Raw genomic sequence first — 18138 nt, 5'->3', positions numbered from 1 at the left:
ATTTGAATAAATCATTTTTTATTTCATTAAATTATTTAACTTAATTACCTCCATTTATATTCTATTATATTAATGTATATATATATATATATATAAGTATATATATAAGTATATATAAAATTGCGACCTCGATGTTGGATTAAAATTTATTTTGGGTGTAGAAGCTTGAAAATTTAGGTCTGTTCGACCTTTAAAATTTTACACGATCTGAGTTCAAACCGGTTTAAGCCAGGTTGGTTTCTATCCTTAATTTTATTAAAAGTTTTTCGTACGAGAGGACCATAATTTTGAATTATTATAATTTTATTCAAAATGAATTTTATTAAATTTGTTAACTATTTTGGCAGATTAATGTAATAAATTTAGAATTTATTTATGTATATTTTATTATACAATTAGTAATTTATATTAATGAATTGATTATAGTTTTTTTAAGAAGATTAATTTTACTTATTATAGTGTTAGTTAGAGTAGCTTTTTTAACTCTTTTAGAGCGTAAAGTTTTAGGTTTAATTCAAATTCGTAAAGGACCTAATAAAGTTGGAATCGTTGGTATTTTACAGCCATTTTCTGATGCTATTAAATTATTTTCTAAGGAGTTCTCTATTCCTTTAATATCAAATTTTTTCCCTTATTTTTTATCTCCTTCAATTATATTAATATTAATATTGATTTGTTGAATAACAATACCTTATGTTACTAATTTTCATTCATTTGATTTTAGTTTAGTATTTTTTTTATGTTGTTTAGGTATTGGGGTATATCCTATTATGATTTCTGCATGATCTTCAAATTCTAAGTATTCTTTTTTGGGAATATTACGTACTGTTGCTCAAACAATTTCTTATGAAGTTAGTTTAGTTATAGTGATTTTATCAATTTTATTTTTAATTGAAGGTTATTCTATAAGTTTGTTTGATTTATATCAAGAATTTATTTGATTTATTTTTTTAACTTTTCCTTTAAATTTAGTTTGATTTATTATTTGTTTAGCTGAAACAAATCGAACACCTTTTGATTTTTCTGAGGGGGAGTCTGAATTGGTTTCTGGGTTTAATATTGAGTATAGAGGTGTAGGATTTTCATTAATTTTTTTATCTGAATATTCAAGAATTTTATTTATAAGTATATTATTTGTTTTGATGTTTTTAGGGGGTGATTTATATAGTTTAATTTTTTATTTAATAATGATTTTTATTAGATTCTTATTTATTTTGATTCGAGGAACTTTACCCCGGTTACGTTATGATAAATTAATGATAATAGCTTGAAAAAAAATTTTACCTGTTTCATTAAATTATTTAATTTTATTTATAGGTTTAAAATTTATATTTTATTCTTTTTTATTATAAATTATATTAAAAATTTAATTATTTAAGTTTAAATCAATAAAAGATTTAAAACTTTTATATTATGTTTTCAAGACATAAACTTATTCAAGTTCATTGATTTGTTGATTTAATTTAATTTAATAAAATGTCTCATATTTTTGTTAGTGTAGGATAAATTAAAAAATAAAAGAAGTATATTAATGTTAAAATTTGTCCAACAATAATAAATGGATTTTCTACAGGCCTTATTCCAATTCATGTTAATATTAATACAATTCTAATAAATATTCAAAATATAAATTGTCTAAATGGGTAAAAATTTAATCCTTTGAAATTTATTATTTTATAAAAAGGTATAATTAATAATATTAAAATAGACATTAGAAGAAGAATTACACCTCCTAATTTATTAGGGATAGATCGTAGGATTGCATATGCAAATAAAAAATATCATTCAGGTTTAATATGAGGAGGAGTAATTATAGGATTAGCAGGGGTAAAATTATCTGGGTCTCTTAATATATTAGGATTTATTAAAATAATATAAATTAAGATAAAGTATATTAAAATTGTTGGTTTCCGGGTTATGCGTAAGTGAAAAGCACAGTTGAAAAAACAATCTGACTAGTTTAATTTATAGGTAATTGAAGTGTGAAACAGTACAAGGTATATATGTTATGTGTTTACGCGTCAGCGGTCACGACAAGTGTAAAGAGATATTCAAAAATACAAAGGTATCTAGCACGTGAGGCGTGCAATGTATATAGGTTTCAATAGATGTCAGCACGTCATCGATTTGGCTGGAAGATAGAGTGTCGTTCTATTCTCAACACTTCCCCTCAATCGATCGACCAGCTTTCTGAACGATTTGCTTTACCCCATGTTCATAAGCTCACGACATCTTCGATGTTTCACCCCGTTCAGTCCCTTTGTCATGATGTCGGCAGTCATCTCCTCCGTCGGCAGGTACTTCAATTCAATAACTTGGTCCCTGACTGCTCTTCGGACATAGTGTTGTCGAATTTCTATATGTTTACTTCTGGAATGAAATACAGGATTAGCAGCTAAATTTTTAGCTCCCTGATTATCGTTGAAAATAACGGTTGGTGATTTTTGAACTTCATCCAGTTCTCTCAAAAATCCTCTAAGGTACGAGGCTTCCTTTGCTGCTTCAGTGAGCCCCATATACTCTGCCTCAGTAGATGATAAAGCAACAGTTCGCTGCTTTCTCGCCTCCCAGGTGATCGGTCCATTCCCCAGTACAAAAATTATGCCCGTGTATGATCGTCGATCAATCGGACACGACCCCCAATCAGCATCGACGTACCCCTCGAGTGTTCTCTGATCTTTTCGGAAGACAATTCCAAGGTCAGTAGTTCCTCTAAGGTATCGAAGCACCCTTTTTGCTCCTTTCCAGTGTTCTGCTGAGTACCCCGTATTGAACTGGCTAAGCCAGTTTACAGTAAAAGCTATGTCCGGTCTCGTGCTCACGGCCAAGTACATCAGGCAGCCGATCAGCTCTCTATACGGGTACAAGTCTAGCTTCTCTTTTGGGCATTCTTCGATCTTCTCTAATTTGGTGTTAGGTTCCATCGGCGATCCGACTGACTTGCAGTCCTTCATCTTAAACCTTTCCAAAATCTCTTCGCAATATGCTCGTTGAGAAATTTTTATCCTCCCACTCTGATCAGTGAATTGCAAGCCTAGACATTGTCTTACTTCTCCAAGATCCTTGATCTCGAACCTCTTCTTAAGTCCTTGCTTGATGTCCTGCATCCCGTTCAAGTCCTTCGATGCCATCAATATGTCGTCAACATAAACCAGCATGATCATACAGTCCGTTCCTCGCTTTGCAAAGTATACGCAGTTGTCAGCCTGTAAAGACTGCATTCCAAGTTTATTCAAAACTGTGTTAAGTTCTTTATTCCACTGATGACCTGCTTGCTTTAGTCCGTACGGGGCTTTCTCTAGCTTGCAGACCTTTTCTCCACGACTGATTTCCTTGATCATCTTTGTCATGGCATCTTTGTCGTAACTTTTTCCCTGCTTTTTCTCCATTCTTGCAGCTATTTCAGGCAGTGATTCAACAAATAATTTCGGTATTTCCATGAAAACGGTTTCTTCCAATTTTGCGTTCAAGAAGGCAGTAGCGACGTCGAGATGATGAATTTTCATTCCTTTCATCATGGCTGTTGCTACAAGTATTCGTACAGACGACATTCGTGCCACGGGTGCGAAGGTTTCTCTGAAGTCTATTCCAGGGCGTTGATTGTAGCCCTTAGCTACCAATCGAGCTTTCCTTCTCACCGGCAATCCATCGGTTCCATACTTATTGCAGAGTACCAGTCTGCATCCAATGGTGCTTCGATCCTGCGGTCGGTCCACCAGCTTCCAAGTGTTGTTTTCCAGTAATGCCACGAATTCATCAACTATGGCATTTCTCCACTCGTGTGCCTCATTACTAGCTAAAGCGTCTTTGATAGATACTTCGGCCAGGCTTGCTTGTGGGTCGTCTGCTTGATCCTTTTCGGTTTGTGTCTGCGTCGGAATCATGTTATATATCTTCTTTCTTCTTCCCCTAGAGCCAGTGCTCACTAGTTTTGGCCTACCAGGTCCTCTTCTAAGTTCTTCCGGCTGTGGTTCCTCGAAAAATCGGTCCTCTCTTGTCAGGTTGTCTTGTAGGTTGGACTGGTCTCCCAGTGCGTCGATACTTTCTTCGAATACACTGTCTCCAGATGAACTATTATTTTCTGAAGAGTCAGTACTGTCATCGACAATTGCTTCAGCTTCCTCATAATCACTTTTCTCCGATGTTGGTCGGTTTTCAGTTGAAGTTGTGCTTGCAGGTGTCAGTTCAAACTTTATAACCCCTCTTTCATATGTACCTCCTTCTGAGGGCCTACTGGTATCTTGTTCTAGAGGTATTTTTCGTGCAGCAGCTTTCATGTTTTTCATTGACAAACTGGACGATTCCAGAAATTTCACGTCTCGAGTTGATATAATCTTCCTTTCATTCAACATCCAAACTCTGTAAGCCTTACATTCTTTCGAATATCCTATGAAGATACATTCCTTTCCACGAGGGTCAAACTTACCCTTGCCAGGAGTTTTATCAAGCATAAGGGCTCTGCATCCAAACGTCTTCAGATACGAGAGGTTTGGCTTACTCCCAGTCCATTTTTCAAAAGGCGTTGCACCTTTCAGTATACTCGAGGGACATCTATTGCGAAGGTAGTTCGCGGTGGCTACTGCTTCCGCCCAGAAAGATCCAGTCAGCTGAGACTCGATGAGCATGCAGCGTGCCATATCGTTGAGTGTACGATTTTTCCGTTCCGCCACCCCATTCTGCTCAGGTGTGTAGGGCACAGTGAGCCTCCTTTCAATCCCGTTTTTCTGTAAATATTCGTCAAAGTCAGTATTACAGTATTCCCTTCCATTGTCTGACTGTAAGCATTTTATCATTCTGCCCGACTGTTTTTCAACTGTGGCTTTATAATTTTTAAAAACTTCGAAAACATCGCTCTTCTTTTTCAAAAAATATACTTCGCACCACCTGGTGCTGTCCTCAATGAACGTTACATAGTACCATGCGCCTCCATGTGATTGTTTACGCATCGGTCCACTTACATCAGAATGCACCAATTCGAGCAATTCTGTTTCTCTTGAGGATTCTTTCGGAAAAGGAGCACGAGTAAATTTACCCTGCATGCAGATTTTGCAAGGAGGTAGCTTCTCATCCTTCCTCATTTCTATTCCCAGGATGTTTCCTTTACTGACCGCCTCGACCAGGTCCTTCTCGTTCAAATGTCCTAGTCTTGTATGCCACTTTTCCAGCATCGACTTTTCCTCACAATCAGTACCATCGGCGCTCCATGCGTTCTGGGACTCTTCTCGCAGATAGTACAGGCCATTCACTCGTTCTGCGATCATCGTAATATTTCCATCCTGATCTCGCACTAGGGCGTCGTGTTTCCTGAAAGTGACTTCGTGATGTTTGTTAGTAATTTTCCCAACAGAGATCAAATTTGTCCTCAGATCAGGGACATATAGGGTCGTTTCCAAGTTGAGCACAGTCTTATTAATTCCATTATCAGCTACAACTTTTACAGTTCCCTCCCCTTTGATTTCTGTACATGAGTTACTTGCAAGATTCAGTGATTTGTGTTCAGACTTACTCATATCGATGAATTTGTCAACATCCCCACACAAGTGTGAGGTGCACCCACTGTCGAGGCACCAAGTACCCTGTGGTTTAATTGGGTCAACCTTTAGTGCGGCTTCCTGCGTTGGAATTGCAATGTAGCTCATTTCAGCGTTGGCGCTCATGGGCTGCGTGTCCTTCCTCCTTCCGCAATCTGCTGCTTTATGTCCAACTTTTCCGCATCTATGACATCTAAATTTAAACGACGACGTACCTTCGGATGTGTCCTCCTTCCCCTTGTTCGCATGTGGTTTCCCTTGCCATTTTTTCTTAAAACGACCGCTTTTGTTCGCCAACATGGCGTTTGGTACAGCTTCCGGCGTTCTTCCCTTTCTCGCGTCGCATTCTTCTAGAATCTTCACCTTCAATATTTCTGGTTCGGGCAAAACGTCTCTCGTTTCGATCGCACAGCGAAAATTCTCAAAAGCTTCCGGTAAACTATACAGTAACATAATCGTCAGTTGATCTTTATTGATTACTACATCCATTTCCTGCAATTTACCTACAATGTCGAAAAATTTTCGCACATGATCACGTACATCGTCACTTTCGGCCATTTTGTGTAGGGTCAGCTGCTTAAGCAGCGCTGCCTTTTTGGCAGGCCCGCTTGACTGGTACACTGATTCTAATTTTGTCCAAACTTCACGTGACGTTTTGCAACCTTTTATTTGTTGTAATTCTGTGGGGCTAATCGCGAGTATAATGTCCGAACGCGCTTTTCTGTCCATATCGTCCCACTCTGCCGCAGCTGTACTCGCTGATACATCTCCCGGTTTCACATCGGGTCGGGCCTTTTCACCGCTCACATATTTCCACGTTTCATTTTTAATTAGGATAGCTTCTGCCTGAATTCTCCACGTATCATAATTATCTCTATGCAGTGGTTCGATACGCACTATATTACCGGCACTCATGGCTGTTTTTCGCGAAATTTCCGATTTCTTCGAAACGCGCTTAGCGGATCGAACACGTGATCGCACAGTCACGATCGCAGATTGTTCTCCTTTTATTTTTACACTGAGCTAAACCCTTTTTCACTTATGTTTTATTTTATAAACAATACTGGGCCCATAACCTGTTGGTTTCCGGGTTATGCGTAAGTGAAAAGCACAGTTGAAAAAACAATCTGACTAGTTTAATTTATAGGTAATTGAAGTGTGAAACAGTACAAGGTATATATGTTATGTGTTTACGCGTCAGCGGTCACGACAAGTGTAAAGAGATATTCAAAAATACAAAGGTATCTAGCACGTGAGGCGTGCAATGTATATAGGTTTCAATAGATGTCAGCACGTCATCGATTTGGCTGGAAGATAGAGTGTCGTTCTATTCTCAACAAAAATAAATCCTACAATGTCTTTGAATAAAAAATAAGGTTGAAATGACATTTTATCAATATCACTATTAGTTCCTAAAGGGTTTCTTGATCCTGTGTTATGTAGAAATATTAAATGAATAATTGTTATTATAATAATAATAAAGGGAATAATAAAATGAAGAGTAAAAAATCGTGTTAGTGTAGCATTATTAATAGAAAATCCTCCTCATAATCATTGTACTAAGAATTCTCCTAAATATGGAATTGCTGAGAGAAGGTTAGTAATTACAGTAGCTCCTCAAAAAGATATTTGTCCTCAAGGTAATACGTATCCTAAAAATGCGGCTGCTATAGTTAATAATAATATTGTTGTTCCTGTAATTCAAGTTGGTTTAAGGTTGAATGATCCAAAAAATATTCCTCGTCCAATATGTAAGTATATACAGATAAAAAATATTGAAGCACCATTTGCATGTAAATTTTTGATTATTCAACCATTATTAATATTTCGGTAAATATGGATAATTCTATCAAATGCTATTTGAATATTAGGTGTGTAATGTATAGCTAAAAAAATACCTGTAATTAGTTGGGTTATTAAACATAATCCTAATAATGAACCAAAATTTCATATTGTTGTAATATTTGATGGTGTTGGTAAATCTACTAATGATCCATTTATAATTTTTAATAAACTATTTTTTAAACGTAAAGGTAGCATTATAAAGTTTTCCGTAAAGATCCTAAATTGATATTAGAAATTTTTACAACAATAATTAATGTAATAAATAAATAATTTATTATTATGAATGAAATAATATAATTTGGTTTATTAAATAATTTGTTTAATGATATTTTAGTTAATATATTTCTATTTAATTCAATATAAGATAATTTTATTGTATCTTCAAACGTAAAATTTCTTTTATTATAATTAATTACTAATATTAATATTAAAATAATTATGATAATGTTTATTATTATTCATTTATTAAAAAGAAATTTTACGTTTGAGATTAATCTTGATACATAAATAAAAATAATTAATAATCTTCCTAAAAAAATTAAAAAAATTATATATGAGTATCAAAATCTTATATTTAATATTCCTGATGTTACAGAAATTGAAGATGTTTGGATTAGTAAAATTAATCCTATTGTAAATGGGGTTTTTGTTAAATATATTATTATAGTATTAATTAATATAAGTAGTATGAAAATTTTTATAATTAATCAATTAAAATAAATTTATATTAATTAGTTTTAAAAAAAAATTTTTTCTTTGATTTACAAAATCAATATTTTAAATAAACTATTAAAACTTATATTTAATATTGAAATTCCAAAAAATAGTTTAATAAAATATTAATTTTGGAGATTATTGATAGGAAAGTTTCTCTTTTTTTTTGAAATTATATATATAAATATATATATATATATATATATATATATATATATATAGTTTATTATTTTAATAGATTTTTATTATTTTGTTTATTTTATATTTTTAATTAGATTTTTAAGTTTAAGATTAAATCGTTTTCATTTATTGATAGTTTTATTAAGAATTGAATTTATTATTTTAATGTTATATTTAATATTAATTTTATTTTTAAATATATATATTAGAGATGTATTTTATTATAATTTTTTTAATTTTTAGAGTTTGTGAAGGGGTTTTGGGTTTATCTGTTTTGATTTATATAATTCGTTTACATGGTAATGATTATTTTCAAGTTTTAAATATTTTTTAATGATAAAGTTTTATTTTTATTTATTGTTTTTAATTATAGTTTCTAAAAATAATTTTTGATTTTTTCAGTTTAATTTATTTTCTTTAAGATTTCTTTTTATATTTTCTGGAAATTATAGATTTGAATTTAAGAGTATAAATATTTTTTTGGGGTGTGATAATTTATCTTTTGGTTTAGTTTTATTAACTTTATGAATTGGAGCATTAATAATTATATCAAGATATTTTATTTATGAATTAAAAATTTTTTTAAATTATTTTATTTTATTGATATTTTTTTTAATTTTATTTTTATTTTTGACGTTTACTGTAAATAATTTATTTTTATTTTATCTTTTTTTTGAATGTAGATTAATCCCTACTTTTTGTTTAATTTTAGGTTGAGGTAATCAATTGGATCGGGTTCAAGCAGGCATTCATTTATTATTTTATACTTTATTTGCTTCTTTACCTTTATTATTAAGAATTATTTATTTATTTTTTGAATTTAAAAATTTAAATTATATTTTGTCTGTAGAAAATTTATTTCAAGTTTATTCTTTTTATTTATTTGTATTTTTGATTTTTGCTTTTTTAGTAAAGTTACCAATTTTTTTTATACATTTATGATTTCCTAAAGCTCATGTTTGCCCCTGTTTGTGGGTCAATAATTTTAGCTGCTATTATATTGAAGTTAGGGGGATATGGTTTATTACGAGTTTATATATATTTAATTAATATAGGTATTTTTTTAAATGTTTATTTGATTGTTTTGAGAATAATAGGAGGAATTTATATTAGTTTAATTAGAATATTTCAAGTTGATTTAAAATCTTTAATTGCTTATTCTTCAATTGCTCATATAATAATAATATTATCTGGTTTATTAACTTTAATAAGATGGGGAATTTATGGTTCTTATTTGTTAATAATTTCTCATGGTTTATGTTCTTCAGGTTTATTTTGTGTAGTAAATATTATTTATGAACGTTTAAGAAGTCGGAGATTATTTATTAATAAAGGTTTAATAAATTATATGCCTAGAATATGTTTATGATGATTTTTATTATGTTCTTCAAATATAGCAGCTCCTCCTTCTTTAAATTTAATAGGTGAAATTATATTAATCAATAGATTAATTATATGAAGTAAAATAATTTTTTTATTAATCATTTTTTTATCTTTTTTTAGAGCTTGTTACACACTATATTTATATTCTTTTACTCAACATGGTAAAATAAATTATTTTTTTTATTCATTTTCTCAAGGTAATGTTCGTGAGTATATTTTATTAATATTACATTGAATTCCTTTAAATTTAATTATTTTAAATAGAGAATTTTTTATTGTTTGAATATAAATTAATTTTAATAGTTTATTTAAAATATTGATTTGTGGTATCAAAGAAAATTAAATTTAGTTTTTAAATTATTTTTGTATTAAATATTTGTTTATTTAGCTTTATTAAAATTTTTTTTATTAGATTATTTTTATTTATATTAAGTATTTATTTTTTATTATATGATTTAGTTTATTTTGTTGAGTATAATTTAATTGAAATTAATTCTTCTTGTGTAGTAATAACATTTTTATTTGATTGGATATCATTAATCTTTATAAGAACAGTTTTATTTATTTTTTCTTTGGTAATTTTATATAGAAATTCTTATATAATAAATGATTTAAATTTGAATCGATTTATTATATTGGTAATTTTATTTGTTGTATCAATGATATTAATAATTGTTAGTCCAAATTTAATTAGTATTTTATTAGGTTGAGATGGGTTAGGTTTGATTTCTTATTGTTTAGTAATCTATTATCAAAATTTTAAGTCTTTTAATGCTGGGATATTAACTGTTATTTCTAATCGTATTGGTGATATTTTTTTATTATTATCAATTTCTTGAATAATAAATTTTGGGGGTTGAAATTTTTATTTTTATATAGATGTTTTAAAATATAATTCTTTTATAATAGTAATTACTTTAATAATTTTGATTGCTTCATTTACTAAAAGTGCTCAAATTCCTTTTTCTTCTTGACTCCCTGCAGCAATAGCCGCTCCTACTCCTGTATCTTCATTAGTTCATTCTTCTACCTTAGTAACGGCTGGGGTTTATTTATTAATTCGATTTGAAAATTTATTTAATAGAGAGAATTTTATTATTATATTTTTATTATTATCTAGATTAACTATATTTATATCTGGATTAAACGCAAATTTTGAATTTGATTTAAAAAAAATTATTGCTTTATCAACTTCAAGTCAATTAGGTTTAATAATAAGAATTTTATTTTTAGGATTTAAGTTTTTAGCTTTTTTCCATCTTTTAATACATGCATTTTTTAAAGCAGTATTATTTATATGTTCAGGAGTTTTTATTCATGGATTGAATAATTTTCAAGATATCCGTTTATTAGGTTCAATATTTAATCAAATACCCTTTACTTCTATTTGTTTTCATTTTTCTAATTTATCTTTATGTGGATTTCCTTTTTTAGCTGGATTTTATTCTAAGGATATAATTTTAGAAATAGTTTTAATATTAAATTATAACATATTTATTATATTTATTTCTTTTATTTCAACTTTTTTAACTGTTTCTTATACTTTTCGTTTGATTTATTTTTCTATATTAGGTTGATATAATATAATTAGATTAAATTATTTAAATGATTATGATGTTTATATAAATAATTCAATATATTTTATGATATTGATAGTAATTTTAGGGGGTTCTATATTTAGTTGATTAATTTTTCCTTATAGATATGTCATTATTTTGCCTTTTTATATAAAAATTTTACCAATTTTAATTATTTTTTTAGGTATATTATTTGGATTTTTTGTTTATTATTTAAATGTTAAAATGTTTAAGTTAAAGTTTTATTTTTTAAAGTTATTTTTTAGAATAATATGGTTTTTACCTGTTATTTCTACTTATGGTTTAATTAAAAATATTATATTTATAAACAAAGAATTAACATTAAATTTTAATTAAAATTGATTAGAATTTTATGAAAGAAGAATAATTATAATTTTTATAAATAATTTTTATATATTTATAGATTTATTAATTTTTTATTTTAATAATGTTTTAAATTTATTTTTATTATTTGCTTTTTTATTTTTTTATTATTTCTTTATATTATAAATGTTTAAATAGCTTAAAATTTAAAGTATATTATTGAAGATAATATGATGATTTATTTAAATCTTTAAACATTTAATTTATAAAATTAAATAATTTATTTTTACAATGAAAATGTAATGTTTTTATAAACTATATAAATTGGAAATATCAATGAATTTTAATCATTTAATGAAAAGTTAGAAGCTTTTTTATTTTATATTTCTATTTAATTGGAATTTTTATTCATTTTTATTATTAACAATAATAAGCCTCTTTTTGGCTTCAATTAATTTAATATAAATTATTTAAGGTAAATTAATTGACATTAATAATTTTTCAATGCAGATCAAATGTTATATTTAACTATTGCCCTATAAAGTAGAGTTATTAATAAATAACTATAATTTCAGGCCGAAACTGAATATAAATTTTATTTCAACTTTGTAGGTTTAAATTCAGTTTAGTGCTCCAAATTTTCATTCATAATATAATCCTAATAATAAAATTAAAATAAAGTATGACACTATAAGTAGTCAAATTTTTATATTTGAAATTGTTAATGTTATAATTATTGGTAATATTAATGTTACTTCTACATCGAAAATTAAAAAAATAACTGCAATTAAAAAAAAACGAGTAGAAAATGATATACGTGGGTATCCTTTTGGATCAAATCCACACTCAAATGGTGAATTTTTTTCTAATTCGTAAAATGTTTTTTTTGATAAGATTATTGAAATAGTTAATATAATAATAGTAATTATTATGATTATTATTAAGGTATTAAATATTAATTTAATTATTTATACTAAATTTTGTTAGACTTATTGATTGGAAATCAATTATACTTAAGTTACATTATATAAATATATTAGTATGTTCTTCACCAGTAAATAGAAATATAAAGGAAAAGTCAAATTACATCTACAAAATGTCAGTATCATGCTGCTGCTTCAAACCCAAAGTGATGAAAATTAGAATAATGATTTAAATATATTCGAAAAAAGTTAATTATAATAAATGTTGTGCCAATTAATACATGAATTCCATGGAATCCTGTAGCAATAAAGAAAGTTGATCCATAAACTGAATCTGCTATTGTGAATGGTGCTTCTAAATATTCATATCATTGTAATATTGAGAAAGTAATGCCTAGAATGATTGTTAATAATATTCTTTTTAGTGTTTCTTTTTTTATATTATTTATTAGTCTATGGTGGGCTCGTGTAATTGTAACTCCTGAAGAAACTAAAATAATTGTATTTAATAAAGGAATATCATAAGGGTTAAATGGTGTAATATTTTTAGGAGGTCATATTCTCTCAATTTCAATTGAAGGTGATAGAGATCTATGAAAAAAAGCTCAAAAAAAAGATAAAAAGAAAAATATTTCTGAAACAATGAATAAAATTATTCCTAATTTTATTCCTATTATTACATTTGATGTATGTAATCCTTGATAGGTTCTTTCTCGAATGATGTCTCGTCATCATTGAATTATAATTAAAATGGTGATTAGAATTCCTAACATTAATATATTTTTTAATTTTAAATTGAATCATTTAATAGAACCTAAAAGTATAATTATTACAGCTAATGATCCTAATAAAGGTCATGGCCGGTAGTTAACCAAATGAAATGGGTGTTGAGGAAAAGGTATATTTTTATTTGACATTATTAGTTTACTTCTCTAGAGTATAGAGTGATTAGTACTATAAAAACATAAGCTTGAATAATTGAAACAGCGAATTCTAAAATTAGTAAATAAATTTGTCTAACTACTAAAAGAGATGATGATAATATATTAATTTTTGTTCCGATTCTTCTTAATAAGGTTATTAGTAAATGGCCTGCAATAATATTTGCCGTTAATCGTACCGCAAGTGTTAATGGACGAATTAAATTTCTGATTGATTCAATTAATACTATAAAAGGTATTAATGCATTTGGTGTGTTTTGAGGAACAAGATGAGTAAATATATGATTTATATTTTTAAATCATCCAAATAGTATGAGTCTTAATCATAAAGATAATGATAATGTAATTCTATTTGATAAATGTCTAGTTCTAGTAAAAATATAAGGAAAAAGACCTATAAAATTATTAAATAAAATAAATAAAAATAAAGATGAAAAAATTAATGTTCTGTTAATTTTAAAATTACCTAATAAAATTTTTACTTCTGCATGAATTATATATATTAATTTTCATCATAAAATATTTTTTCGTGATACAATTAGTCAAAAAGTTGTTGATGGAAATAGGAAGGTTCCAATTAATGTTCTTGATCAATTTAAGTTTAGGTTAGGAAAAAATGTTGAAGTTGGATCGAAAATTGAAAATAAATTTATTATCATTTTCAGAAACCAAATTTTTTTTTCTTAAAAAATTTATCGAATTTTTTTTTAAAAAAATTCTTTTTTCTAAAATATGCTATAATAATAATTGTAGTAAAAAGAATAGTAAAAATTGTAAATAAAAATAATCAATTTATAGGATATATCTGTGGAATAAAAGAATATTAGAATTTTCTAATATTTATAGTTTGACTAACTATTATTTTAATAAATTAATTCTTTTCATTAAGAATATTTGCTAATATATGATAAAATGATTTAAGAGATCATTGCTTGCTTTTCAGCCACTTAATGAATTAAAATGAATTAATTCATTTTAAAAAATAGTTTATTGGAATTCTTTCTATAACAATTGGTATAAATCTATGATTGGCTCCACAAATTTCTGAGCATTGTCCAAATATTAATCCTGGTCGTTTAATTAATAATCTAATTTGATTTAATCGTCCTGGAATTGCATCAATTTTTTCCCCTAGTCTAGGGATTGTTCAAGAGTGAATTACATCATTTGATCTAATAATTATACGAATTTGTGTATTTAAGGGAATAATTGTGTTATTATCTACATCTAATAAACGGAAAGAATTTTTATCAATTGATTTATTTATATAAGAGTCAAATTCAATATTTTTGAAGTCTGAGTATTCATATCTTCAGTATCATTGATGTCCAATTGTTTTAATTGTAATTAGGGGTTTATTAATTTCATCTGTTAAGTATAGTAGATGAATTGATGGTAAAGCAATAAAGATTAATAATATTGAAGGAGTTATTGTTCAAATAATTTCAATATTTTGTTTATTTAAAAGGTTTTTATTAGTAAATTTATTTAATATTATAGTTAATATTAAGTATAAAATTGATACTGTAATTAAGATTAAGATAATTATAGTATAATCATGAAAAAAGATTAATTGTTCTATAATAGGTGAATTAGCATTTTGAAAATTTATTCTTGATCAGGTTATCATTTTCTAAAAAAAGTTTAAAACTTTATTTATGGGGTTTAAATCCAATGCATTTTTCTGCCATAATAAAATTTTTTTGTTATTTTTGGAACTTCTTCATATCTATGATCTGAAGGGGGAAATTTTTGTTTTCATTCAATAGATGAATTTGTAATTTCTATAAATATAATTTGTCGTTGTGTTGATATTCTTTCTCAAATAATAAAAATTAGGTATGGTACTCTAATAAAAGAAATAATTGATCCAATTGTTGAAATAATATTTCATATTGTAAATGCATCTGGGTAATCAGAGTATCGGCGTGGTATTCCATTTAGTCCTAAAAAATGTTGAGGGAAAAAGGTTATATTTACTCCTAAAAATATAATAGTAAATTGAATTTTTAATCATTTTATATTTAATGTTATTCCAGTAAATAATGGGTATCAGTAAATAAATCCTGCTATAATTCCAAACACTGCTCCTATAGATAAAACATAATGAAAATGTGCTACAACATAATATGTATCATGTAGAATAATATCGATTGAAGAGTTAGAAAGTATAATTCCTGTTAATCCTCCTATTGTGAATAGAAAAATAAATCCTAATGTTCATAGTATTGATGATCTAAAATTTATTTTAGATCCATATAGAGTTGCTAATCATCTAAAAATTTTAATACCAGTAGGGATTGCAATAATTATTGTAGCAGCGGTAAAGTAAGCCCGTGTATCAACATCTATACCTACAGTAAATATATGATGTGCTCAAACTACAAATCCTAATAATCCAATTGTTATTATTGCATAGATTATTCCAAGAGTTCGAAATGTTTCTTTTTTTCCTGATTTTTGTGAAATAATATGAGAAATTATTCCGAAGGCTGGTAAAATTAAAATATAAACTTCTGGGTGTCCAAAAAATCAAAATAAGTGTTCGTATAAGATTGGGTCTCCTCCTCCTGAAGGGTCAAAAAAAGTTGTATTTATATTTCGATCTGTTAATAATATTGTAATTGCTCCTGCTAGAACTGGAAGAGATAATAAAAGTAGAATAGCTGTTAGTTTTACTGCTCGGACGAATAAAGGTATTTGTTCAAATCTTATTCCTTTTGGTCGTATATTAATTATTGTAGAAATAAAATTAATTGCTCCAAGAATTAATGAAATTCCTGCTATATGTAAAGAAAAAATTGTATAATCAACAGAGGGTCCTGAGTGTCCAAGATTACTTGATAATGGGGGGTAAATTGTTCAACCTGTACCTGTTCCTGAATCTACTAATCTTCTTGAAATTAATAAAATTAATGATGGTGGTAATAGTCAAAATCTTATATTATTTATTCGGGGAAAAGCTATATCAGGTGCTCCTAGTATTAGAGGAATTAGTCAATTTCCAAATCCTCCAATTATAATGGGTATAACTATAAAAAAAATTATTAAGAATGCATGAGATGTTACAATTATGTTATAAATTTGGTCATCACCAATAAATGATGAAGGTGTTCCTAGTTCTATACGAATGATTATTCTAGAAGATAGTCCTAATATTCCTGATCAGATTCCAAATATAAAATATAATGTGCCAATGTTTTTGTGATTAGATGAAAATGGTCATTTATTCAATATTTGATGAAATGGCTGAATTTAGGCAATAAATTGTAAATTTATTTATGAAATTAAAATTTCTTTTATTAAAATTTTTTATAAATTATAATTTATATAAATTGAAAATTAAATTTATTTATTAATTATGTGTGTATATATATATATATATATATATATTATAATTTTTAATTTACTCTTAAAAAAAGAGAAATTATAAAAAATATTTTTTTTTTTACATTAATTAAATTCTGCAAAATTATATATAATTATTAGAAAAATCCTATATATTTTTTAATTATTTGCTCACATATTAATTATGATAAAAATATTATTCATTGAGAAAATGCCATTTAATTTACTTAATGAATTGTAGTTTGGAACATTTATACAATGGATTAGAACTTATTATGAACTTTTAAGAAAACATACAGATAGATAAATGATTATTTATTTAATTTCATATTTTTAATTTTTAAAAATTAATTATTCTTTAATTTAAGAAAAATAATTTATTTAAATAAATCATTTTTTATTTTATTAAATTATTTAACTTGATTACCTCCATTTATATTCTATCATATTAATGTATATATATATATATAAGTATATATGTATATATATATATACATACTTATATATATATATATATATATATATATATATATATATATATATATATATATATATATATATATGTATATATATACATACAAGTGTGTATATATATATATATATTATAATTTTTAATTTACTCTTAAAAAAAGAGAAATTTAAAAAAAAAATTTAAAAATAATTGATTCGAATAAATTATTCTCCCTAACAGATATTATTTATATTCAATTATTATGTGAGCAAATAATTTCAAAATACGTAGGATTTTTTGAATAATTATATCAATTTCTAATAAATTTATCCATCGTGAAAAAATTTTTTCTTTACGAATTTCTTTTTTTCTGGAAGTAAATTGAAAATCATAATATATATTGTTACGCCCCGACGTACTGCCTTGGCGTACCTTTTTCAAAATTCCATTTCATTTCATTTCTTTAATTATTTCATTACAATCTCATATTCTAATAAGGTCACGTACAGTCCTCGGCATCCGCTGACATTGTATCTTATTTGCTGACACCAGGAATTGCGCTATAAAATTACTGACCTAGTAACAGTGGCACTCAGCCCGGGAATATCTCTCTTTTTAAGTCAAAATTATCATCAATAATTAGGATAAACCACTACCTTTGGAACCACCAAATTAAAATAGATTATTTGTTAAGATGTGTGGATGAATGCGTGAGAATTATCTTAAGATACCTTCTGTTAACATCTTGTACGTATAAGTGACGAGATTGAGAATCGTTGGAACACCGTCGAATGGCGCGAACTAACGCTGACCGTGTAGATTTGGACACCGGGAGGTCGCCCCCGCACTTAATTGGCTAATTACTGTTGCAACTTGTTGCAACTGCAGATTTTTCCCTATTAATACCCTCTGGCCCAAGCA

General features: G+C 27.1%; 1 protein-coding gene and 2 pseudogenes across 1 annotated transcript; 1 reads left to right on the top strand and 2 right to left on the bottom strand.

The window, feature by feature from the left end:
• Positions 1-1449: 1449 nt before the first annotated feature.
• LOC124178692 lies at positions 1450-7595 on the bottom strand (annotated as a pseudogene).
• A 3035-nt stretch (positions 7596-10630) lies between these two features.
• On the top strand, positions 10631-11663 carry LOC124182611 (NADH-ubiquinone oxidoreductase chain 5-like; the record flags this gene model as incomplete). The annotated part of the gene is made up of 1 exon (XM_046570109.1): positions 10631-11663. A coding segment is annotated over one exon (600 nt), but the record flags the coding sequence as incomplete, so codon positions are not given.
• Positions 11664-14371: 2708 nt separating this feature from the next.
• Positions 14372-16634, bottom strand: LOC124182597 (annotated as a pseudogene).
• Between the last annotated feature and the right edge of the window lie 1504 nt (positions 16635-18138).

Source organism: Neodiprion fabricii, chromosome 1 (assembly GCF_021155785.1).
Source record: "Neodiprion fabricii isolate iyNeoFabr1 chromosome 1, iyNeoFabr1.1, whole genome shotgun sequence".
Taxonomy (NCBI): domain Eukaryota; kingdom Metazoa; phylum Arthropoda; class Insecta; order Hymenoptera; family Diprionidae; genus Neodiprion; species Neodiprion fabricii.
The sequence above is the reverse complement of the archived record's forward strand: the minus strand, read 5'-3'. Positions and strand labels throughout refer to the sequence as shown.